The sequence below is a fragment of the Pistacia vera genome, unplaced genomic scaffold (genome assembly GCF_008641045.1).
Source record: "Pistacia vera cultivar Batoury unplaced genomic scaffold, PisVer_v2 Contig787, whole genome shotgun sequence".
NCBI classification, from domain to species: Eukaryota; Viridiplantae; Streptophyta; class Magnoliopsida; order Sapindales; family Anacardiaceae; genus Pistacia; species Pistacia vera.
The window spans coordinates 526,629-554,552 of NW_022196653.1; the positions used below are offsets into that span (position 1 = coordinate 526,629).

The 27,924-nt window shown below is 36.7% G+C and overlaps 1 protein-coding gene across 1 annotated transcript; it reads left to right on the plus strand.

Annotated features, from left to right (window-relative positions):
* The first annotated feature begins 3,714 nt into the window (after window positions 1–3,714).
* On the plus strand, window positions 3,715–5,034 carry LOC116116878 (F-box/kelch-repeat protein SKIP25-like). The gene has a single exon (XM_031402920.1). The coding sequence runs from the start codon at window positions 3,830–3,832 to the stop codon at window positions 4,973–4,975; it is 1,146 nt and encodes a 381-aa protein (XP_031258780.1). The 5' UTR covers window positions 3,715–3,829; the 3' UTR covers window positions 4,976–5,034.
* The last annotated feature ends 22,890 nt before the right edge of the window (window positions 5,035–27,924 follow it).

The following is a 27,924-nucleotide window of genomic DNA, read 5'->3' on the forward strand; positions in this document are numbered from 1 at the left end:
TTGCTGGCCATCTGACTACTTTCCCCATTTCTTTCATCACCGCGACTACGTACTTCAGCTCAATGTTCAGGTTGTAATCGGGCATCTCGTATCTTTGGGGTTGGTCAAGTGTCTTCTCACTATGTCGAGTTGTGTGACGATCATTGGGTAGTTTGTTGCCCCGCATAATCCCTCTTTTTACCTAGTACGGCTCGAATTGAGGACATTCTTTGTGTCTTTCTACTCGGCTATGGTGTCGGTCGATGGCAGAGTTCAGCTTTGCTCTGTGGACTTCGTCTTCTTCCCACCTTTTTTTCTACTCAAGCACGGGCTAGTGCATCTTCTATTGTATTGCAGTTGAATTTGGTAAGTTCCTTGTATAGTTCATCGTGTGGTAAGAGTCCTTTCCTGAAGGCGTCTACCACAGTCTCTTGGTTGCAGTAGGGGATTGAGACTTTCTCACTGTTGAAAAGCCCTACATATCCGCGTAACAGCTCATTGCGATGTTGTCGGATCCTATAAAGGTTGCTAGACAGTTTTTCGAGCTTTTTGCTACTGGCGAATTGCTCCACGAAGGTGTCGTTGAGCAGAGCGAATGACATGATGGAGTTGTTAGGGAGATTTGTGTACCATTGAAGTGCCAGTCCTACGAGGCTGGAACCAAAACTCTTGCACATGCATGCTTCACGGAGATCTCGAGGTATAGCATCGACGAACATTCTTTGTTTGTAGGAAGCTATGTGGTCGTTTGGGTCGATAGCTCCGTCGTAGAGCTTCATGTTGGGGAAGGTGAATTTGCACAGCATCTCTACGAGCGTTATTGCATCCACGAAGGGCGAATCAACATAGCTTTAGGGTTGACTCTTCTTGAGTGATGAAAGTATGCCTAGGATACGTTGGATCATGGCTTTTATCTCAGCTAGTCGCTTGGCCAATGTTTGTTCCAAAGGAGTCGACATGGGGTTACATAAGTTGTTTAGGAGATGGGGGAATACGTTAGGATTTATATGGATGGTGGAGCCAAGCCGGGCCGATTGGTTGGTACTATCGGTGTTTGGATGGATTGGATATATTTGTGGGAGGGTGAGACGGGTGTCTAGCTGTTGAAGTGGGGTAGTTTGGAGGAGCGCTTTCGTGGCTGAATGGTTGATGGGTGGGGTATTGTCATCTTGGGTCAGCTAGGCCAGGGGAATTATGGTTGAGGCCGACCGAACAGTGGGACCTGTGAGGGTGCCATGGTCCGGTGTGGAAAATAGCTGTCTTAGGCGAATGGGAAGACGAGAAAAAGATGCATTATACTTATTCATAGACCAATCTAAAAAGTAAAATTGTGTTACCTTATATTGAAGGGCTTGGTTCTTGGCGCGGATGGTGGCGTTTTACGCTTCCAAGACTTAGTATTTGTCATTGCTCTCCTGTACCAGTGCGGTGAGGGCTGCAATCTGAGCCTCGATATCAGGCAATGGGGTTTCAGTGTTGTTGGTCATGATGACAGGACGAAAGTTATGGAACGGATTGGGCAAGTTGTTCTGAATCATATGACTGTCAGGGCCTTACAGTGGGCGCCAAACTGTAGATGGTAAAATCTATAGTCATGAATACAGGGTCGAATCTAGTAGGACGGGCCACTGGCAGCCTAATGGACCTGCGAGGGAAGTAGCAAAGGGCATGGAGCTTGAGACGGAATGATACTATGGTTTTAGGGCGGAATGCTAGGGCTTCGAGTGATCCCCCATGAGAGGGTTTGCCTCTGTTTATATAGTGAACCTTGAGTGTTCCCATCTCGAAAGGATCCTGAGTCCTGTCTTTAGAGGAGTTCTCTTCCTGGAAGAGATATGATTCCTCGCCTTTATCGGATTAGATTCACCAATTTCGGCGAGAATCTAGGTCTTACCCGAAGAAGAAGTAGAATTGGATTTTGATTCTCTGTTTATTGGATTGTTGTGGGCTGATGGGCCGGAACCCAGTCAAGCTTAATTTGTAGGGTAGCCCAACTCGTGGAGAGGGCAGTTCGCAAAGTAGATTTAAGCGTGGGCCTAACCAGAATTGGGCTAAGGCCTTGGGCCATAGCATGTTTATTTTGTTATTGGGCCTCATCAGGCCCAATACGGTTTTTGGCCCATACATACATGAAGTAAGTAATTTACATAAGTTGATTGTGTTAATTAAAGAGAAATGAACAATCACAATTCATATGTGAAGAAATAAACACTCACTCCAAGGGGTGACACCAAGTTTTTATTTAACCCCAAGGGGTTGACTTGACGGTCAATGAAGTTTGCTCTTTTTTTTAAGTTTTTGGGTTCAAACCTTGGTAACATCTACCACAAAAATATTATGGCTTACTTGATCCCAAGGACGGACCCAGTCCCAACCCTCAAATTTTTTTTTTTTTTTAAATTGCTTATATAGGCCCACGAAAAAAATATGTTGTTAATACATATAAATTGCTTATATAAGCCCACCAAAAAAAATGCTATTGATATATATATTTAGGCCTACCTCAAAATTTAAAAAAATGAGAAATATTATACATATATCTAGGCCTACAAAAAACTTGTTATTAATATATATATTCTAAGTCTACATCATATTAAAAATTTAAAACTCTTTCCACTCTTCTCTACAGCTTTACCTGCTTTTTATGATTTTATTCCCAAAATTCTTTATTCGCTCATTCGCTCATTCTCTTTCTCATGCTATCTACTCTTAAAACTTTTGAAGATTGGAATTATTGAAGCTTTCACTACTCAAGGTGCAATAATTAGCTTTGTTTTTTGTTTTATTAGTTTTATGTATGTGTATTGCTCATTTCATTTTAGTTTATTTTATGGTTGAATCATGCTTGTTTTTTGGAGGTTTTTTATTCTAATTTGATAGGAAAATATATGGATCTTGTGAGTTTGTTTTATGTTTTGTGTCTAAGAATGTTCCTGCTTTCCCAAATTTAACCTTAACTATATTTTACTAGACGTTATTCTTCACCCTTTACCCACCATTTTTCTACATTTCAAACATCACCATTTAACTATTCAAAATTATTAAAGAAGTTTGAGTTACTGTTTATGTTTATATCAAGAAAATTTCTCCCTTTTTTATTAATTCTATTAAAAGTCAATGCAATGTTGACTTGATTTAAGTTTTGGTTGACTTTAGTTTAGGCTAAGTTTAATCAAAGTCATAAAAATTTATATTATAATCTTTAGAAGAAAAAAAAAATTAAAAAAATAATAATAATAAAAGAAAAAAATAAGAAATAAGAAATTTATGTGGAATATTTTTTGTGGATTGTGGTTGTTGTAAACTCTTTTAATTATATTGGATTTAAGTGGATAATTAGATTCCATGGTTTTTTTATCTTTTTACATTAAAAATAAAATTCTTGGATCCACCCCAACCTAATCTTTTGGGTTATGGACCTAGCATTACTCTAAAATAAATGACATGTTATAATAGAACTTTAACTTTTTGTATTTAATTTATGTATATTATTTTAGTTTTATGGCATACTTTGTGATTTCAAAAGGTTCACGAGATTGAATAAAATTTTGTAAACGCCGGGCCCCCTCTCCCAAGCTACTGGGATTTGGCGGTTTGAATCATAAAAGAGATAAAAACTTTCATGCAAACTCCAAATGAAAAAGAAATTTCTGATCGACAATGAAGGGCAATCAATGAGCAGCAATTAATAGCATTACCAACTTAAATCAATTTAAAAGACAAAAATAAAATAAAATAAAAAAATCCATCACTATTCCCTTACTTTCAATCGAAGGAAAAAAAAAATCATCTTCACCACCATAACCCTTCCTCAGGACACAACTCTGCTCCTCCTCCTCCGCAATTCTCTATGTCTCAAACTGACTTCCCCGCCAAGCGCCAAAATCGAACTCAACTCATATCCGATAAGCCGCCGCCTTTGCTTCCCGGTCTTCCCGATCACATCGCTCAGCTCTGCCTCTCCAGAGTCCACCCTTCTATTCTCTTCAGCGTCTCCCGTTCTTGGAGACGTTTGATTTACTCCCCTTCTTTTGCTCCTTTTCTTTCTTTGTACACTCTTTTTTCATCCAAATCTGATAAAATTCTTCATTTTTATTCTTTCGATCCCATTTCTTCAACGTGGGAGGCTCTTCCTCCTTCGCCCTCAGATCCTCCGATCCACCTCATCCTACATCACCCTTCTTTTCTATCCCGGAAGCTCCCGATTCAGTCCGTTTCCGTTTCCGGGAAACTTGTACTTCTGGCTGCAACTACTCATAATTTTTACCCCGCCCTCAAGCGTCCTCTCTTGTTCAATCCCATTCACCGGAACTGGGTTTTTGGGCCCCCGCTCCTCACCCCCCGCCGGTGGTGTGTCGCCGGCTCGCTCCGCAACGTTGTGTACGTGGCGAGCGGTATCGGATCTCATTTCTCGACGGACGTGGCAAGGTCGGTTGAGAAGTGGGACCTGCACAAAACCAAGAATAATAATAATTATTATCACAATGGTGGCGGGGGGAGGTGGGAGAAGATGAAAGGGCTTAAAGATGGGAGATTTTGCAGAGAAGCCGTGGATGCGGTCGGGTGGAGAGGGAAGCTATGCATGGTTAATGTGAAAGGGTATGGCGCCAAGGAAGGAGTTGTTTACGACGTTGATAGCGACACGTGGCGAGAGATGCCGGATGGGATGATTAAAGGGTGGAGGGGCCCGGTGGCGGCCGTGGATGAGGAGGTGATGTTCATGGTGGATGAGACTAACGGTGCATTGAGAAAGTACGATGAAGAAAAGGATGATTGGGTTCAGATAATTCAGTCAAATATGCTCGTGGGAGCTCAGCAGATTGCGGGTGGTGGTGGGAGAGTTTGTGTCATTGGTGGTGATGAAGGTGGAATCGTGGTAGTGGATGTCGTGGCGGAGCCACCGCGGCTGTGGGTGGTGGAAACACCGAATGGGTACCAAGCTTTAACGGTTCATATCCTCCCACGGATGAGCCAGCCGGCTACAACCAATTCTTGATTCATTTGATTTTATACAAATTTAGCAATTTGAAAAACAATTTTTGTTCATGTTAACAGATGATATGATAATGATGCACAGAAATATTAAATATTATTATTTTTTGGGTGGTTCGAGTAAAAGTGAAAATTTGTCCATTGCTTACACAGAATGCTGACGTAGACTCATAAGTTAACTGATACCATAATAAATGCAAATATTTCGTCAATATCTCGTGACAAGATATAATGTGTATTTAAATTAAGCGGAGAGAAAAAGTTTGGCAAATATCCAAATAGTACCAATCTTTTCGGAAAATACAAACTAATACATGTTATTTATTTTTTTTTTAAGTTACCTATAGCTCACACTACTTAAGTTCAGAAGACTTAAATGCCCCTATCATAAATTGGGCCTCCCAATTTTATTATTTGTTCCTCTTCCTAATTTGGGCTAGGGCTTATATGAATGTTGGATCAGTCCCCAAATGCTTTGCTCTCTTAACCTGATTACAGGTATTATAACATTGCCCATCTCAAATGATTTGGGCCGAACTGCTTAGCCCAACCACTTGACCAACTATATAATTTACTGCACTGCAGGATGAAAAATGAAACAATAAAGCTATAGNAAAAAAAAAAAAAAAAAAAAAAACATAGGGTGTGTTCTTTTATGAATTTTATGTTTATGTTTTCTGTATTTTTGAAAATATTAAAATGATTGAAAAATGTGAAAAATGAATACGTATTCATTATGTTTGTTTGAAAACACAAAGAAAAAAAATTAAAAACATGAAATTTATAATCTACACACCAATAAAGTGTATTCAAAGTACCACTTATTTAATTCATCTCGAGGAACTTGTTATTAATATGTCAATAGTTCGCTCCGTTTATAGTTTTATGTTAAAAATATTGATTTAAAATATAAAAGTTTGTTTTAGGAAAGAGAATATAAAATATAAAAAGAATAAATAAATAAACTTTTATTTAATTTTTTATACTTAAAATAGGGTCCACTCACCCTCTCTTTATCTCTCCCTTTTATCAAATTCAAATACGCTAAACCTATAACCGAACATAATTCTCACGATTCCTTATGCCAAAAAGGCGAAAACAATATATTAAAAATTTAAACGAACAGGACACTAATCAAGTTTTTATTGGAAAAAAAGTGAGTGTAAACAAAAATCCTAATTAATTAAGTTTAAAGCTAAGAAAAATACTGTAAAAGAAAAACCTAATTAAGCTTATCCGACTATTTTAGTATTAAATAAGGTTTAAAATGATTATTTTATAAAATGTAAAAAAAAATACATTTAACCATGGATGAGAAACACCGATCAATTAGATGGAACTAAAAATCCCAATAAAGGTAGTTAATCAATAAAGCTACGGACACCAAGGTTTTTGCATCAAAAATATGTATCAGCCTACGTGTCCCCTCGACTCACACCAGCAATTCAGACGTGTGATTAAACAATAAATATTTTTCTAGTGAACAGCCGTCCATCAAATATGGACGGCCGTTCACTTATATGGACTCCCATCCATATTATATGGACGGGCGTCTCCATTTAAAGGATGCCCATCCATCAGTAAAATAGAATAAAAAATTCTTATAAAAATTTAGGACGGCCGTTCATAGGTTGTAGACGGTCATCCCTTCATTTTGGACGGGCGTCCGCAAATACGGAACACCCGTCCATTAAGTTTGGACAGGTGTCTGTAAGGAATGGACGCCCGTCCAAACTTAATTTGGTTTAAAAAATAAAATAAAAAATTTGGATGCCGGTCCATAAATTGTGGACGGGCGTCCCTTAAGTTTGGACGGGCGTTTGTAACCAAATGGATACCCGTCCCTTATTGCATGTGGTTTTAAAAAAAAATAATAAAAGAATTTGGAAGTGTGGATGGGCATTCGTAATTAATGGACGGCCATCTATTAGGTATGAACGGCCGTCCCTTATGTAAACAGCAAATTAAGGGATGGCAGTCCACACTTAAGGGACGGCCGTCCCTAATGTAAACAACAGATTTGTCATCCAAATTAAGAAATAATATCAAATAACATATCCCTATGAATGAACAGGAAATCAGCCATAAACACATTCATCTATATTATTGATTATGCATTCATCGCTTTATACATTGAAATTTACAGCCATAGTTGACGGACTTAAAATTCATTCTCGGAAAATTGTAATACTATTGGAAAAAAGAAGAATTGAGGGCACAATATCGTTAAGCCAGTAAATGGAAATGCTATAGTATACAACTAAGAAGGAAATGCAGAAAGAAAAAGCTGGAAAAATCTGCATCCAAAAGCCTGCAACCCAATAATTCTATAAATAAATAAAGCAGCTAAAACCACAATTGTTTTCAGAGTTATTATGTTTAACACTGAGCTCACCACAGTAGTTATGTTTATATACTTACTTGCGTGTCTTCTTCTTTTCCTTGTAACGCATGACTGCTTCACTACGGCTTGCTGATGTAAAGGAAGTGTCAGGACAGGGAGGACCCCATGGAGGCTCCCCCATGAGAAGCATTGAAGAAGCATCACAATCTTGATAATCACCAGCATTACTCTCACTAGTAAGGCCAGAAAAAGGGAGGCTTGAGGGTGCTTGCTTTCCCGTGAAACAAATTATAGGTTCAGTTTTTGTACTAACCATGGAATCAGCAGATGATGCATTGCTGCACGCTGGCTGCATTGTGTTTACAAGTCCAATTGATGAGCCCTGAAAAAGAACATTGGATTATAAGATCATTTCGGAAGTAAAATGCAAAAACCCAGCTAAAATGGAATGGTATGGCTAATATGAGAGAGAGTGAGCATGTTAGCACAACAAGCACATCAATTGGCTGACAGTATTACACATGTTGAAACATGCCAAAGAAAATCACAACTAATAAATTTGAAGGAGGGTAGCGATTAAAAAATAAATTTGCTATATTCTGCAAATGGTTACAGTTGAAACTTCTGGAATAAAATGCTAAAATTCTGAAGGGCACTCCAACTACAACTACAGGAGTATTTAAGTAGTAGTTCATATTGATAAACATGGCTAATATATCTATAAATATTAATAGAATGATCATTTGAAAATAAAGGATGCACACTAATAAACAGGAAATATATATGTACGTAAAGGATTGGGTTATTAGTCACATTGACAACTGTTAAGAGTTTAGTTTATCTTCCTTCGTTTGGGGTATTGTTGAAGTTGTGCTGTTATTCTCAAATTATAAACACAATATATGGTGTAAGGTGACAGTGATAGTGTTGAAAGAGCAAAGCAAGATGAGAAAACCTCAGCAGCAACAGCACCCTGACAGTTGGAATCTGCAGCAGACATTTCCTTTGTCCCAAATAAGCTGTTAATCCCCCAAATAAACAGCAAATTAAGGGATGGCAGTCCACACTTAAGGGAAGGCCGTCCCTTATGTAAACAGCAATGCAAATTAAGGGACGGCAGTCCACACTTAAGGGACGGCTGTCCCTTATGTAAACAGCAAATTTGTCCATTTGCTGTTCACATAAGGGACGGGCGTCCATTAGTTACGAACGTCCGTCCACACTTCCAAGTTCTTTTATTTTGTTTTTTTAAAACCACAATAAGGGACGGGCGTCCATTTGGTTACAGACGCCTGTCCAAACTTAAGGGACGCTTGTCCACAATTTATGGACGGACGTCCAAATCTTTTATTTTATTTTTTAAACCAAATTAAGTTTGGACGGACATCTATTCCTTACGGACTCCTGTCCAAACTTAATGGACGGGCATCCCATATTTGCAGGCGCCCGTCCAAAATGAAGGGACGACCGTCCACAACCTATGAACGACCGTCCTTAATTTTTATAAGAATTTTTTATTCTATTTTACTGATAGACGGGCGTCCTTTAAATGGGGACGTCTGTCCTTAGTAAATGGACCCCCGTCCATATAATATGGACCGGAGTCCATATAAGTGAACGGTTGTCTATATTTGATGAACGACCGTTCACTAGAAAAATATTTATTGTTTAATCACCTGTCTGAATTGCTAGTGTGAGTCAGTGGGACATGTAAGCCGGTACACATTTTCGGTGCAAAAACCCCGATGTCCGTAGCTTTATTGGTAGTCAATAAACTAGCAAGAAACAGAATTGGATACAAATGAACGGGCTGTAAATAGAAAATTAAGGACAATAAACCCAAGTATGAAAGCCCAAAGTAAAACCCAAAGGAAAGTCTCTGTAAATATTATATTATTAGTTTCCTTGTTTATTGTATTGAAATGAAAATTATTAAACAAAAATGGCTTCATTTCTCTTCCATATTTATACGCTTCACATTAATTAATTAATTGGTTTCTCATCTGTCTATTCGTGGCAATTATTTATTTGGTTATTTCATGATTTCTTGTTGTTATTTCCGATTTTAAATATTTTACATATTTAAATTTTTTACAATATATTTTGTACTTTACAATAATATTACTACACAATACTTATATTCTAAATTATAAATTTTATATACAAATCAATCAATTATATATGAAAAAAAAAAAAATTAACTCAACTGCTGATAGGCATGGCAATGTTCTCCGAGATTTCGGGGACCCGTCCCGCCCCGCCCCATATGGGGCGGGAAAGCCGCGGTTTTTTTGGGGATAGGGGCGGGGGTGGGGGGTGTTTTAATCCCCGTCCTCGGGGATGGGGCGGGGGGAGGTGATACCTTTTCCCCGGCCCGCCCCGTATATAATATATAAAATTAAAAAAATGTATATATATATATTTACTTTTCACTAATATCCCTATATTTCACCTAATTACACAATTATCCTTCCTATATAAACCCATATTTTTCTAATTCCCTCACCCTAAACAATTGAACAAGAACAAACCTTGACCCATATTTATGTATAATTAATTATGTTTAAACGATTAATTTAAGTGTTTGTCATGTGGACGAGAATTAACTATTGTGTTTGGTAATACTCAAATTAATTTATATTTATATAAAATTAACGGGGCGGAGACGGGCCTCCAACATTCCCCTTTGGGGCGGGGAAGGGGAATTCCTGTCATCCCCGTAACGGGGATGGGGCGGGGGTGGGGAATGATTTTGAGGGTGGGGATGGGTACGGTGAATGAGATCCCCGCCCCATTGCCATGCCTAACTGCTGAGATGAATAGTATAACGTGCAATAAAAGAGCAACATTTTAGTTGGTACGCAAAAAATTTATAGACATTATATTATATGAAATCATTTCTGTTATCTTATAACAATAATTTCATTGAAGCATAAACAGAAAAAAATTAAAAAAAAAAAAAAGTATAAAAAGTGAAAGCTTTTGCTATACAGTGGTGGAACATAAATTTTTCCTACCATTATCAAAATAAATATATTCTAACATTTAGTGGATAAATTGAAGGAATGTGGCAAATAATTAAAGCCAGAAACTTAGGAGGGCACAACAAAATCATACAAAACCTTACACCATTTCCATGCTTAAAATAAAAACGGTTTAGTCAATTAAAGTTTTGGGTTGTTAAAGTTCCTTTTGGTTTTGGCCTTTACGCAAGCAATGTAGACAGATAAGATGCATTGATTTCTGGTTTTGGAATGTTTGTTTTAGTACATTAGATAGATAACCTTTTTAATCTTTAAAAATTATTAAATGATCTAACTTGTATAATATTAGGTGATGACGAGTGCTCAGAAGATCATTTAGCAATTGTTTCCTATAAAGGATTAGGTTTACAGTTGTCAGCTATGCCCCGTAGGATTATACAAGCAATTAAATGAAATGAATATTTTTAGAATGTGGACATCTTACATTTCTAATATTTGATGAAAATATAAAGTTGAAAGTATGAGGTTGTGGATATCAAATTTAAGTTTGGGAAATAATAAGAGAACAACATAAGTTGCTAAGGGTTTGCTTGGGAGTTTTTTTTCTACTGGTTTTGAGATGATTTTAAACCATTACTTGCCAGATTTTTTATGCACTGGTTTTGATTGGCTCAAAAACTCTCAGAACCAAGTAGTGTATTTTTTAGGGGTTTATAAAACACCCAAAATCGGGGTATTTTTGTTGGTTTTAAAATTTTATTACACAAATACCCTATCCCAATTACATCCGGAAAAAAAAAACAAAAAATTAATCATATTATGCAAGTCTTCAACCACATTAAATGTAAAACAATTTTAAGCAATCATAAAAAAAAAAATTTATTAAAATCTCATTTCTAGATGCTTTCCTAGAGAAGTGGAGTTACAATTTTTCAATCATTTCGAATGCTGTAAAGAATGGCGAAGAATGATAAGAAAACTTTATCACATTTGAAGTTATAAAATACTAATAAGTAGAAAACAAATAAAGAACTCTTACCTTATAATTGAAAAAACAAACAAAACTCCTAAGTACTAGTTAGTGTTGGGGTATTTTTATGGGCATATATGTAAATTTATCATTTAAAAAACTGTTAGAACCACTATAAAATAAACTCCCAAGCACAAGTTGGGTGTTTTAAAAACCGCTACTAAAAGCCTCTAAAAACCGCTACGATGGTTTACCCTCAAAACCGCTACAGTGGTTTACCCTCATAACCGCTACCATGAAACTCCCAAGCGGACCCTAAGGGTTTTCATTTGGGCAATTGTCTTACTTAAGGGTGTATTACCAGCTAAGCCAAGCCGAGCCGAGTATCTGTTGGCTCGAGCTCGACTCATGACCTACAATTGTGAGTCCGAGTTCGAGCTCAAGCTCAATCGAGCTCGAAAACTCGAGCTCGATAGCTAGTCCGAGCTCAACAGACAAAGTGGATACCCGAGCTCGAGCCTGCTCAAGCTCGTGAGCTGCTCATGTATATGATGAAAATTTCAATTTTGAAGCTGAAATCAAGTTATAATTCAACACAATCTTTGCACTCATTTCTTACACCAAGAATCTCTCCAAAACAACAATGAACTGACAACCAAGAAGAAGAAGAAGCAACTCATTACTTTTAATTTAAAATCATATTAATTGAGACCAACTGTTATACTACCATTCTAGCAATTGTAAACACACAGACAAAAACCTAACCATTCCATTGCCACTGCCACATTTCAAAAACCTCAACTGAATCCAATCCATTGCAAAATTCATAATAAAAAAAATAAATCTAAAACCAACACAAATTTATTAATCAATCAGTATATATATACACACTTGAATTTCATGATAAAGAAGAGAGCCAAAAGAGAGAAATAAGAGATATGGCCCATGGATCTGGCCGTTTCCGGCTAGCTCTAATCTGATATGGCCGTTTTCGACCATCAATATGGCTAGAAACAGCCATAACGAAGCCTCTTGGAGCTTCCCAGTGACTCTCAACCATTTTTAGCGACTTCGATGACTTTCTGGCAATGGCCAGCGGTGGTTGGCCAGCTGCCAGCGATGGTGGCTGGGTGGTGGCGATGGTCTGTAATTTGTTTTAAATATAAGAGCATTACTATCCAAAAACTTAATTAAACAAGGGTAAAATTGTAATGTAAATTGATTTTAAAACAGAGGCATTATTGTCCAAATTTTTTATTAATAACGGGGCCTTTGGATCATATAATGTTCTATTATAGAGGAATATTATATTAACAGAATAAAAGATCACCTTCAAGATTACTAAGAATGTTTAGAAAATGTGTTTGGTTGGTGTGAATAAATTGGTGAATAATATGTTTGGTTGGGAGGATAAATGGGTGGGTATGTTATATAGATTATTAAATTGCCCTCCTTTTTAGATATTAATATAACAGTATTTTTTATTATTATTTTTTGAATAATTTCTTTTAACCGCCTACTTTTCAGATTTAGCAAAAACATCTTGGTACTCAAATCATTTCACACATCAAAGTATATAACACGTCATCAAAGTATCATTTCAGACATGCCCATGACAAGACAACTTATTTAGCTATTTATATCATTGATAATCCCATTTTCCTTGATTTTTTCACTTAAACAATCCCAATAAAAGTAAAACATTGGATAAAATAAGTGATAACATATAACAATGATAACATCACTGTTTTATAATTTGAAGACTGATTTGACTAGCTTTCTTTCTCCGCAAGGGACCAAGTCAAATAATCTTTCTCTTAAACAGTTTTACCAACCATTGGATAAAATAAGTAATCATTCTTTATTTTCAATTTACCCATCAAATAGACCAATCTTAAGTCATAAATTTTAAAAATATTCCTTAGACATGTAGCATACCAATAGTAAGACTAGGGGTGTTAGCTGAGTCGAGTTGCATGCGAGCAGCTCGAGTTTGGCTCGAGAATAGGTCACGCTCGGCTTAGTTGTGAGTTTATATATCTCTCTCTCTCTCTCTCTCTCTCTATATATATATATATATATATATATATATATAGAAACTCGCAACAACTAGAGGTACCCAATTGACCATGGCAGGAATGGGTAGGATATGTTTGTGATTATAGATAATCAGTTGGGAATGGATTAGAAAATCCACAATGAGAATAAACAAGAGATTTTTAAAGTAGTTTGGCGGGTTAAAACCAAGCTTATGTCAATTGTTATCTTATTATTTATATCTGGATTACACACAACATGATTATGGGAGGAAAAAAAATTAATGGTGAACTAGTGTTCTCTCCAAATGGTTTCCTATGCTTGAGCATATTTAATCCAAGATCCCCAAAATGTAGGTGGTGCCTCCCTTTTATACACACTGTCCATTTACAATGGTTGGGAGTTGGTGTTGCGGGTGGATTACACATATATTCCTCGTAATTCAGATCTAAGTCAGCCTTCACTCATACTTAAGTCAGAACACCCATGCTTAGGACTAATGAGCTTATTAGTTAAGTCATTTGCTGTGAGAGCGACATTGGGGATGATTCTAGCCGCCAGATCTTGGTATGGTTTGTAGACAAGTGTCACAAATAAGAACATTGGAAAATCATGCTCAACTCTGTGGTCTGCGCGTCAAATGAATTATGAGCTGTGGTGCTTAGTTGTTGAGGCGAGCTTCAGGTGTCTTATCAAACTTGTCGTCTCTTTATGATGCATGGTGTCTGACACCTTTTCGTCTATGCTGCTTAGTCACATTTGGGGTCTCTTCGCTTGACCTTTTAATGGTGCAATAAATGGAGATGTGCCCGTTCACCTTCTATAAACGTACGAGTACATTGGAAATGATGACAGTTTGTTATCGGTAAAGGACTACACAATTTCATTTACCCCTCATGTGTGTTTCACTTTTAAGGCAGATAGAAGATAGGACAAGATCCTACATCAATGCATGTATAACAAATTTTTTAAGACCCTATCATAAAAACAATATTTAGACAATAAAATAAAAAGCATTAAAACTATTAAAAAACAAATGCTTTTCATTTGGGCAATTGTCTTACTATTACGTATGCTTAATGTTTAAAGAACAATTTTAGAATTCATAATTTTAGAATTCATTGGTTTATTTGATGGGTAAAATGATGAGTGTTATCCAATTATTCGTAAGTTTATTTGACTTGGTGTAACACCCACATTGAGGTATGTAACTTCATTTCCCTTAGTTGTAATGTTTATTCCAAGATGAATGCATGAAAGTTAGCTTGAGGCAAATTTTTCATAGTTCGCTGCGGCAATGAACTCTTTGCCCAAATGCGTGGCAGAAAATGCAGTCTTCGCTGGGGCAAAGAACTCACTGGAATTTTTTAGAAAATTCTGGAGAACTTGCTTAAGGGCAAAATGGTCATTCTACCCATAATTAGTTGAAAGTGTGGGGAGTGAAAAGAAGTAGAATTACATGGGGAATGCAATGGGAGTTGCATGGAGAATGAAATGGCAATTACATGGAGAATGCAATGGCAATTAAATGGAGAATGCAATGGAAATGAGGACATTATTGTAATTGACTAAGAGACATAGATGGAATTTCATAGAAAGTGTAAGGGTAAAATGGGAATCTATAAGTATTATTATGTTATATTAAGTATGCAAGAATGAAACCCTAGCCACTTTTCCCCTCTATTCACGCCACTCTCCACCCAAATTCTCTCAAATTTCTTCAATCAGTCTTCAAGGAAATTCATAGAGTTTGGTTCATTTTTGGTGGAATTTCAATCCAAAGCATCCCTAGGTAAGATCCATTGCACTAAGATGTGAGTTTAATTTTTAAAGTGTTGAATTCTTATGATTTATGTTCATAGGGTTTAAGAGAAAGAGGGAAGGAAGACTAAAGTGTTTGGATTGCTCACATCTAAGGTAAGTAAATCCAACCCTAGTTATGATTTGAGCAAGAACTGTGTGGAGAAAATTCTTATATGTATGTATGTGTTTGTATGTTGAGAGTTGTTGATGGAATTGATGTTGAATGATGGTTAGAATTCAGCCATGAGAAGTAGCGTTTGAGCATAAGGTGTTTAGAGGAAGTTTGGGTGAATTATGGAAGAATAGGAGTAGAATTTGTGAAGTGTAATTCCTGGCCAGGTTTGATGTTGGTTTTAAGGAGTCTTGCTCCAAATTTCGGTGGCAACAGGGGACCAGTTTAGTGAAAGAGTATTCCGTGAAATTTAATTCCCTGGCAAGGTTTACGCTTGGTGTAATGAGCACACTAGAATTGAGGATAGATAAGTTTATGCATGGGTTGAAACCAGAAATAGCACGAGATGTGATGGTAGGTGCCCGGCCCCCTCAGACATATAGTGAAGCCTTGGAACGAGCCTTACGGGCTGAAATATTTGTGAATAAGTTAACCTCAACAACCCCATCAGCAGTAGTACCTAGTGTTCCACCTCCCGCTCCACAGAGAGATAGAGCTGATGCCCCCAATAATAGAGAAGTGAGAAATAAGAAAAGATTTCAACCTAAGAAGAATATGAGGGATTGGCAAAATAAACGGCCGAGGACTATTGAGTTTCCCCCATGTCAGAAGTGTGGGAGAAATCATCCTGGGGAGTGTTTAAGAGAGTTGGGTCAGAATGTATGTTACAGATGCCGACAGTCGGGACACCTGATGAAAGACTACAAAGCCCCTCTTGCACCCGTAGCACAGACATCCAGAGGTACCAATGCTCAGGTGTTTACAGTGGCACAGAGTGAAGCTGAGGCCAGTCCATCTGCAGTTATCGGTTAGTTATTATTTCATTTAGTTCCCCTTTATGCATTAATTGATTCTGGAGCCACACATTCATTTATTTCACATGGGATCTTAGAGAGATTAGGTTTGAAACCGATTATAGTGGGTCAACCCATTAAGATAGAATTGCCAGAAGGTGTTAGTGTGGTAACTCAATAGATGCTTCTAGGGGAGTCCGTAGTGATCCATGGAAGGGTGTTGCCTATGGATTTGATTGTGTTTGATATGCCTGATTTTGATGTTATTTTGGGCATGGATTCCCTGGGGAGATTTGGAGTAGAGATTGATTGTCGAAAGAAGAAAGTAAGATTTAATCTTGATGATGGTGATAAGTTTAACTTTGGCGAGGGACACCAGCTTAGTATGTTAATTAGCAGTGTAAAGGCCAGAAAGATGCTAAGAAAAGGTTGCTTTGGTTACATTGCCCATGTAGTGCAAAGTAGTGATGTCCCACAACCATAGATTCAAAATGTGCCAATAGTCCCAGAATTTTTAGATGTATTTCTAAAAGATTTGCCAAGTTTATCGCCTGAAAGAGAAGTGGAATTTAGCATAGAATTGGCACCAATTTCTAAAGCTCTTTATTGGATGGCCCCAGCTAAGCTTCAGGAATTGAAGAAGCAGCTTCAGGAACTTTTAGACAAGGGTTTTATTCAACCTAGCCATTCTCCTTAGGGTGCTCCAATTTTATTTGTGAAGAAGAAAGATGGATCCCTACGAATATGTATAGATTACAGAGAGTTGAATAAAGTGACAGTGAAGAATAAGTACCCGTTACCTCGTATAGATGATTTATTTGATCAGCTTAAAAGAGCAGTAGTGTTTTTAAAGATTGATTTGAGGTTGGGTTATCATCAAGTAAGAGTTACGGAGCAAGATATTGCTAAGACTGCTTTTTGGACCAGATATGGGCATTATGAGTTTGTAGTGATGCCTTTAGCATTAACCAATGCCCCATTAGTCTTTATGGATTTAATGAACTAGGTGTTTCATGACTGTCTTGATCGATTTATAGTGGTGTTTATTGATGACATCCTAGTCTATTCTAAGACAAAAGAAGAGCATGAAGAACATTTAAGATTTGTGCTATAACGATTGAGAGATAAGAAGTTGTTTGCCAAATTTTCGAAGTGTGAGTTTTGGCTGGATGAAGTTATTTTCTTGGGCCATACTGTTTCAAAGGAAGGTATATCAATGGATCCTAGTAAGGCAAAGGTGATTCTTGAGTGGCAAAAGCCAAAGACAGTAAAGGAGGTTAGAAGTTTCTTGGGGCTAGCAGGCTATTATAGGCAGTTTATAGCAGGATTTGCTTAGTTGGCTAAGCCGTTTACAGCCCTTACCAAACAGAGAACTCCTTTTATATGGTCGGATGCCTGCGAAGAAAGTTTTCAAGAGTTAAAAAGAAGATTAACCACAGCTCTTGTCCTAGTGTTACCACAGGAGGGTGTAGCCTATGATATTTATATAGATGCCTCACTTCAGGGACTTGGTGCTGTGTTAATGTAGTTGGGTAGGGTAATAACTTATGCCTTTCGACAATTGAAAGAGTATGAGACGAGATACCCTACGCATGATTTAGAGTTGGCCGCTGTAGTTTTTGCACTAAAAATATGGAGACATTACTTGTATGGAGCAAAGAGCAATATTTATACTAATAATAAGAGCTTGAAGTACTTCTTCACCCAAAGGAAGCTAAACATGAGACAAAGGAGATGGTTAGAGCTAGTCAAAGATTATGATTGTGAAATTAAGTATCAACTTGGAAAGGCCAATGTAACAGCTGATGCCTTAAGTTGAAAAGCCAATTTGCCCCGACTCACAAACCAGAAAGAATTATTGGAAAAATTGTGTATGGAACAAATCGAGGTGATGCCGAGAAGAATTTCCAGGTTAGAAATTCAGCTTACTTTGCTGGAAGATATTAAAGAAAAACAAGTTGTCGATGAGTGGTGTCAAAAAATAAGTCAACAAGTGTTTGAGGGCAAGTTACCAGAATTTCACCTGTTAGATGGCGTCCTCCATTTCTGAAATCATATATGCATTCCCCAAGATGTTGACTTGAAGAAGACGAAGAGTCTTACAGAGGCTCATGATACACTATATACTGCTTATCCTAGAGCAACAAAGATGTATCAAGAGTTAAAGAAAAGTTATTGGTGGCCAGGTATGAAGAGAGATATTGGAGATTATGTGACTAAGTCCCTGGTTTGTCAACAGGTGAAAGCAGAACACCAAAGACCATCAGGTTTGCTTCAGCCACTCAGCATTCCTGAATGGAAATGGGAAAGTATATCAATTGATTTTATTACAGGCCTTCTAAGAGTTCAAAAGGGGTATAATGTGCTATGGGTGATAGTAGATAGATTAACTAAATCAGTCAATTTTCTTCCAGTAAAGGATAGTACTACCTCAAATCAGTTGGCCTAGATCTATATCAGGGAGATTGTCAGACTCCATGGTGTGCCCAAGACAATAATGTCGGATAGAGCTTCCAGATTTGTTTTAGCTTTCTAGACCAGTCTACAGAGAAACTTGGGTACCAAGTTAGCATTTAGTACAGTATACCATCCTCAAACAGATGGCCAAACTAAGAGAATGAATCAAGTACTTGAGAACATGCTGAGAGCGTATTGTATGGATTATAGAATGACCTGGCATGAGATGTTACCTTTGGTGGAGTTTGCCTATAATAATAGTTATCAGTCTACAATTAAGATGGCTTCTTATGAAGCCTTGTATGGTAGATGGTGTAGATCTCCACTGCATTGGGATGAGGTAGGAGAGAAAGATGTTTTGAATACAGCTCTTTGGCTGGAGATAACTCAGAAAATGATAGAAGATATCAAGTTGATTAGAAATAGAATGAAGCAACCCCAAGACAGACAAAAAAGCTATGCAGATTTAAAGAGAAAAGATGTAGAATTTGAAGTGGGTGATAAAGTGTTTATTAAAGTTTCCCTCTATAAGTGGGTAATGCGCTTTGGTGGCAAAAGAAAGTTAGCACCTAAATACATTGGCCCCTTTGAAGTATTGCAACGAGTTGGAAAGGTAGCTTATAAGTTGGCGCTACCACCTAATATGGATAGGGTGCACAATGTGTTTCATGTTTCGATGCTTCAAAGGTATGTCAGCGAACCCTCACATATACTAAAAGTAAAAGAAGTGGACTTAGAAAAGAATCTTGTTTATGAGGAGCGTCCAGAACAGATATTAGATAGAAAGATTAAAGAACTTTGAAATAAGAGTATTCCACTAGTAAAAGTCTTACGGAAGAATCATAAAGCAGAAGAAGCAACATGGGAGGTAAGGCAAGATATGCGGAACTGCCATCCTGAGTTGTTCGTTTGAATTTCGGGGATGAAATTCGTGTTGGGGGGGGAGGGGAATTGTAACACCTACATCGAGGTATGTAACTTCATTTCCCTTAGTTGTAATGTTTATTCCAAGATGAATGCATGAAAGTTAGCTTCAGGCAAATTTTTCATAGTTTGCCGCGGCAATGAACTCTTTGCCCAAATGCATGGCAGAAAATATAGTCTTCGCTGGGGCAAAGAACTCATTGGAATTTTTTAGAAAATTCTGGAAAACTTGCTTAAGAGCAAAATGGTCATTCTACCCATAATTAGTTGAAAGTGTGGGGAGTGAAAAGAAGTAGAATTACATGGAGAATGCAATGGGAATTGCATGGAGAATGCAATGGCAATTACGTGGAGAATGCAATGAAAATGACGACATTATTGTAATTGACTAAGGGACATAGATGAAATTTCATAGAAAGTGCAAGGGTAAAATGGGAATCTATAAGTATTATTATGTTATATTAAGGGTGGAAGAATGAAACCCTAACCACTTTTCCCCTCCATTCATGCCACTCTCCACCCAAATTCTCTCAAATTTCTTCAATCAATCTCCAAGGAAATTCATAGAGTTTGGTTCATTTTTGGTGGAATTTCAATCCAAAACATCCCTAGGTAAGATCCTTGCACTAAGATGTGAGTTTAATTTTTAAAGTGTTGAATTCTTATGATTTATGTTCATAGGGTTGAAGAGAAAGACAGTTGTATCAAAGGAAGACTAAAGTGTTTAGGTTGCTCACATCTAAGGTAAGTAAATCCAACCCTATTATGATTTGAGCAAGAACTGTGTAGAGAAAATTCTTATATGTATGTATGTGTTTGTATGTTGAGAATTGTTGATGGAATTGATGTTGAATGATGGTTAGAATTCAGCCATGAGAAGTAGCGTTTGTGTATATGGTGTTTAGAGAAAGTTTGGGTGAATTATGGAAGAATAGGAGTAGAATTTGTGAAGTGTAATTCCTGGCCAAGTTTGATGTTGGTTTTAAGGAGTCTTGCTCCAAATTTCAGTGGCCTAAGAGAGATGTAAAAGTGTAGCCAATTTAGTGTTTGAGTGTGTGCATACAAATTTTTTGATGAAATGTCAAAGAGAAGTGCATGCATGGATATGATTACTTGTTATCTTGATATGAGTTTATAGATGGTGGAGAATTACATGTACATATGCCATATTTCATTTTTACTTCTAGACATGTGAATTTAGAAAAAATAACATGCATAAGTCCATCTACATGCATACATATTATAAGGGCATTAAAGAGTATTAAATAACATTAAAGAACAAAGAGAAAGAAAGAAACCTATTAAAGAACACTTTTAAAAAAGAGAAGAGAAGGTTGTTGCGATGGGGAACCTGTGAGTGATCAGCCCCACATGCACGCCGCCTTTAGAGACCGTTGGAAGTGCATGTGGATGAGGACTATACTTAGAAAGAATTTGAGAATACACTCACACGGCCAGGGTTCCAAATCCATGCCTCAACCGAGTCTGATCGGTAAGAAAGAATAGAAAGAAAGAAAAAAGAGAAACAGAAAAGAAAGAAACACAGAAAAAGAAATAGAAAATAGAGAAACATAAATGAAAATGCATATCCTATGCATTTGTGCATATGCATTATACCTATGCATGATACCATTTCCACTATCCTGAGTAAGTGAGAAACTAGAGTTTTAGAAAGAGTAGAGAAGAAAAGAGAAGTTTGATGTAAGGAAAGAAATTCAGAATATGAGCAATAGAGATAGAAGAGTGGCGTAGTGGGTTTACTTACTAAGCCATAAGTGGCCACTCCGTTAATTTCAATGTTTTTGCATGTAATAGATGAGATGTGGTTGGATGGAACGTCAAGAAGCGGAGGAGAATCGCACTGCTATCTAATTGTATTTTGAGTTTATGTATATGACTTCTTTTACTTAATGTAGAGAATTTGTATATGAAAGTAAAGTTAGTTTTGGGCCCACTATCTTATACTTATATGTATATGTTTTCTATAACATATTTAGTGATTTCATAGCATAATTTCCCAAAGTATACTAGCTAGAGAGAGTTATTACACTTGGGGATAAAAGGGAGTTAATCTCAATTAGTCTTGAAATTATAAATTGTGGTGTCATCATTGTTATATTCTATTGCAATGTTTTAAGAGTGAAATATTGAAAAAATCTATGAAAATGGGACTACATATGAGATAAAATGTTGTGTTGTTCATTTTTTAAAACCTGGACCAGATCAACCGGGAATCAGACTCTTATCCAGTCTAGTACATCCAAAACTTGATTGTAGCAATTGGACTGGATTGACCCAATGTTGAATTGTCAATTCAACCACTAGGTCAGAGAACTGATCAACTCTCGCTAGCCATTTTTTGTTATTTTTCAATGGATTTTGCACGCAAAATCAAAAGAAACAACTCTCAAACACCGATTCACTCCTTTTTTTTTTTTTTTGTTTTTTTTTTGCTTGATTTCATCACCCTCATCTTTGTAATATCTAGGTTTCTTCTGTCGCATCGCATGAACTTTATCCATCCATATCGCCATCAACCATCCACACCATATTGCCTACTTACCGCCAACACCATCTCACTAGCCTGCCATCTCCATTGATGTTGCGATCACGTGACACACTAGAGTGTGCGACTCCTCTGCGGGCAATTGCGTGCGTGTGAGCCCCCTGTGCGTCTACCAACCTCCCCTTTGTCTGGCCAAGACTGTTAATTGACTGGAGGTTGAATTTGATTGTTAGAGTTTTTGGATTGATTGTTGTTGTTTTAAAATTTTATTATGTCATGCTGACGTCATTGTTATGACCAATCAGACCAGCTAACCTGTAACTGACCCTTTTGACTAGGTCAAGGCCTCGTCTAGATCTCACAACCTTCTATTGTCATACGATTTTTTAGAGTGTGCTATTGGATGACATGTTAGAGTGAGAAATTGATGACGTGTCTACAAATGAGTTTAATTATATTTGCATAGAACATTTTAGAGAATTAATTAATGAATGCACTGCTTTCAATTTCTCTTCTGTACTCTCACTCTCTACTCTACGAAATCTATTTACTTTTCTTTGATTAATCATAAACTTTCTTATAGGAAGTGCACTCTGCTCTAGTAAAGTCATCAATTGATTCAAGACAAAAACTAGCTATCTAGACTAGAAACCAAACTCTAAAGTCAAAAGGGAAAGATCGATAATCAAGAGGTAAAAAAATTTGTCACATCATGGTGATGCATAATGGCGTATATCTGATTATGAATAATCCATCTTCGTTTCCGTGTTTCTCTATTTTCTGTTTTTGATTATGTTTTGAAAATTGACATGCAATGTTAAAATAAATCCCTTATTGATCATGAAATGTTAATTTGAGAAAACAATTTGATTAATGATCAAATTAATTTTGTTGAATTTTATATATATTTGCAGCAAACCTAATACTGCCATAAAATAAAGCGCCATTAATTTTATGTTGCTAGCCACACCAAATTAATTTCATGCCTAACTGCCATAGGGCTTTCGTTTCTCTTCTTTCTCCCCATTTAATTCACTTTTGGGTCATTGCATAGAGATGAGTAAACGACACTTTCCCACCCAAGGTTTGGTGAATCTACAAGTTCTTACCCCTGGTTTCATAAATTGTAGATTCCCACCCTTAAATTAAAACTGTTACTTTTCTCTCAAAATAACCCTTACATCTCAAATTTCTCTCAAATAACCCCTAAAGGATCCCGGGCAAGCCAAGAATCCGTATGATTCTGGCACCATTGGACCTTCCCAACATCACCAACAACATCCTCTTATCCTCCTCACCAAAACTCCTAACTTTTCCACTCGATTGCACCTCGGCGAGGTGGCAGAATTTGGCTAGAAAGGTGTGATAAAACACAAAAACCTAAGGGAGAGCCGGCGGTGATCGACGGGCAATTGTGGTTGGTGATGTTGGGGGTTTTGATAGGGGGGAGTTAGTGATGCTATTGGTGGTGTTAAGGGTGGTTTCTAGTGCCGGGACTTACTGAAATTTGGATGAAATGCCAATTGAAAGTAAGAGCAACTATCGGCAATTAGGGGGTTCAATCAGGCAGAGAGGTTAGGGGTTTTGATGTGGGGGTTGAGGGAATTGTAATGGTGGTGTCATGAGAGGTTGACTGCATCAGGAACATACCAGAATGGCCTGAAATCACTGGTAGGGTGAATTTGAGAAGTGAAGGGTTATTTTGAATTTTTTATCTTTGAAATGACCCTTTTACCCTTTTAACTGTTAGATTAAACAGTTATCTGTTAAGGGTGGGAATCTGCAATTTATGAAACCAGGGGTGGGAACTTGCAGGTTCACCAAAGCTTGGGTGGGAAAATGTCGTTTATTCCACAGAGATAGTGAATATGTGACCATATTTATTTTTCTTCACTTAATCCCTTTTCCAGATATGATTAATCAACAAGATATATCGTCTATTTAGAAGTCTGCTTTATTTATAGTGTTGTATTTATACTCAAGAAAGAAAACATAAGAAGCGATGCATAATGGCGTCAAAGTAGGATGCAAATTCCTCTTACAAACAATGTTGAAAATAACTCAAAAAAGTTTTTATATAGTCATTTCATCAATTACATAAAACTAGATTTTAAGGGTTCTCTTCAGCCTAGCTAGAAATCTAGAGAATTCAAAATCCAGGTAAGGGAAAGTAATTGTGCTTATATTTATCAATGCTTAAGGAACAAAGAAGATTATTCTAAGTATGATTGATGAAGATGGCAAGAAGGTTGAATCTCAAGAACAAATTGTTGGTGCTATTATGGACTACTTCAAGTCCATATTTGGCAAGATCATGAGGATGACTATGATGGCTTAGTGATAGAGGAATTGCAAGGGTGTAAGCAGTTAACAGAGCAAATGCAAAGGAAGCTTGACAACGATGTGACTAGAGATGAAGTGGTGGAAGCCCTATCTTCCATAGGCTTTGATAAAGCCCCTAGTCTAGATGGCATTGTTCAAGTGCGTAAGGTTCCTTCAGGCCATGGCCACAACGAAACGCAAGGCTTGGAAACAAGCTACCAATGCCTATTGGCGAGAACTAGGCTTGGCTTGGTCAATAGTGCTCGCCAATTTTGTCTCATTCAGGTAAACGGGGACCGTCGAAAAAGTGCCTATTCGCAACCATTAATTTGACTCCTTTTATGCAATTATGAAACTCCACATAATTTTCTTGATTCCAACGCAACTTATCCTTTTGGAGCTAACATAACAAACTATGCGAGCCTCCCACAAAACCAACATAAATCGTATTCGAATAAAAAAAATAAAAGGAAGTTTCATTATGGTGGTATACCTAACTCCTATATATATACACACACACACTTGTTCAACAATTTGGTTAATTAATTTTCAGGCTTTTCACAGCATATAATATACATCTAAAGTGATGGAATCATGAGGTAATTCTTTTGTTAAAAGGATTGGCAGATTTTGTGGCAATGGACATGCCGAGTGGAAGTGAAGAACAAAAAACTTCAAGAGAAGGAATTCATTGAGCATGTACCAAAAAATAACCAATTTATGAGGAGATTGATTTCACTTTAGGAGAACCAATTCAACAATAGATTTATGAGCCTCCTCAAAGTCCTAATGCTAGTATTTTTTTTCTCTCCCATATTGTTGATGTTAAATTTTCAAGTGATATGAAGTACAATAGAATCATTAGTGTATTAATTTTTATTAAAGGGATTGCTAGACTTTGTGGCAATGGACATGCCAAGTGGAAGTGAAGAACAAAGAACTTTGAGAGAAGAAATTAGCAAGCATGTACCGAAAAACAACCAATTTTTGAGATTGATTCCACTCAAGATAACATATTCAATAGCAGACTTCTAAGTCTCCTCAAAGCCCTAATGCTAGTGAGCTTTTTCTCTCCGATGTTGTTGATGTTAAATTTTGAAGTGATATGATGTACAGTAGAATCATTTGTATTAATTTTTATAAGAAGGATTGGCAGACTTTATGGTAGTGGACATGCTGATAATTCAAGATGAGTTTTGTTTATTAGTTAGCTCAATTGAAGCTTTTAAGAAAGAGTTTTGTTAATATATAAACACAATACTACCATGAGTCATGCACGAGATTCACACAAAATGTGCACAACTACTTTTATTTCTAAATTTATGTTATAAAAGAGATTTTTTTTTTTTTTTTTTTTTTTTTTGTATTTATGTATAAGTTGTAGGATATTTTTAATTTTTTGACATATATTTATAGTATAAAGAAATTATTAAGTTTTTTGAGTTTTGTGTTGTGAAATATGTATATTTGTTGTGAAAATTAAAATAGAAAAATTTTAAACCAAATATACCTTAATGATAAAGTCTTATTGCTTTTGCAATAAGGATGGTGTAGTATCCCAATCTAAAATCCCCTCTATATAGAGTTTAAGATGTTTGTGACTAAAATTAGAACACACACTTTGAAGTTTTTGGGTTTGTTCTTCTATTGAGACCAAGATTTTTCAAGTATTCCACCGAACCATTTTCTTCAAAAATCTTCTTAAGTGTGTTTCTCTAAATCCTCTTGGAATTTTTGGTCATTGTTTCAGATTCGTCTGCAACTAAATCATATATAGCACAATGTATCATGCTTAAAAACAAAAAGACAAATTATGATAGTCGTTGAACTTTTTATCTCAAGTGACACATTAATATAGCAAGTGGTGTGAAAACGATGACATATGTGTCAAGTGAGATTTGTTATAAATAGCTCAATAGTGATGTATTTCATTTTATATCTTATTCTCTATGTTGTAAATCAAGTCTAATTGAACAATCCTAAACACTAATCAATCAAACACAAACTGAAAAGTAGAGAATCAAGAACAACACACTAATATACCGTGGTTCACTTGTTCAAAATCGAACAAGATACATCCACATTGAGCTCCAGAATATGGAGACTCGATGCACTATAATTAAAAACCTGAAGATGTAAAGATTACAAATAGATCTCCCTCTCAAACTCAACTTCAATCAGTCACTCACTTTTGTCCCCTTTTACACTGCAAATCTTGAATCCCTATAGAATCCAATACTCTACCCTTGAAGGAAAACCCAACCTTCAACAAGATTCTACACAGATTTACAAATGAGAACTAACCTGAATGAGAAAAAACACCAGCAATAGAGACTACAATTGCAATAACAGAAAGAAAAATCGAGAGAGCTGATTCATTTGGGAAAGTGTCTTATTTTATACCATTGACTTGTTGGGTGAATATAAGCCATTGGATCATGCATCAATCGAAGGGCCATAATTTGTTGGAGCTTCATAGAACGGCAGTGCATACTTAAGGTCAAAATGGCACCGTAGACTTCACAATTTAACAATCTCCACCTTGAAGTCTGTGGTCACTTCTCAGGCAGGATCCTCTTTAGTGCAGTAAGTGTCTACCATATTCCTTCTTGGCTTTAATTGGTTGTTCCACATGCAATAAGTTCAAGCAATGCTTGAACTTTGCAAGTGTTACAACCTTGGTTGCAATGTCTGCTGTATTATCTTCAGTGGGGATCTTCATCAGGTTCAACTCCTTTCTTGAAATCATATCCCTTACAAAATGGTACCTCACATCTACATGTTTAGACCGCTCATGATATACAGGATTCTTTCCTAGGTGAATGACACTTTGACTGTCTGAATATATAGTCACTAGTCCATTCAGTAGCTTGGCCTCCTTCAAGATTCCTTGAAGCCATATGGCTTCTTTGAATGCATCGGTTACAGCCACATATTCTGCTTCAATTGTGGACAGGGCCACTAATTGCTGTAATTGAGACCTCCAACTGACACAATTGCCTTCCAAGGTGAAATAGTAGGCTATTGTGGACTTCCTTGAATCCCTATCACCTACAAAATCAGAGTTTACATACCCAACCAGATCAAGTGAGGAGTTTCTTTTACAAAAATTTAAACCAACATGCATAGTGCTTCTAATATATCTAAGCAGCCATTTTAAAGCATTCCAGTGATCACATCCAGGCTTTGACATGAATCTACTTAATAGGGATATTGAATAGGATAAATCAAGCTTTGTACTAATCATAACATACATGACAGAACCTATGACATTAGCGTATGGTACAGATTCCATCTTTAACATTTCAGCCTCTGTTTTTGGGTTTTGTACCTTACTAAGGATGAAATGGCTAGCTAGGGGCATGGTAACGTACTTAGAGTCATTCACTCCAAACTTTAAAATTAGTTTTTGTAAGGAAGGCAATTGATGGAGTTTTAAGCTATAATTTTTTCTGTTTCTATCTATTAGCATTCCTAATATCTTCTTTGCACGGCCTAAATCCTTCATGTCTAATTTAGCATTCAATTTTCCTTTCTATTCATCAATATAGGCCTTGGATTTACTAATTAATAACATGTCATCTACATATAAGAGCAAATATATAGGATTGTTATCAACATATGCAAAGTAGAAACAATT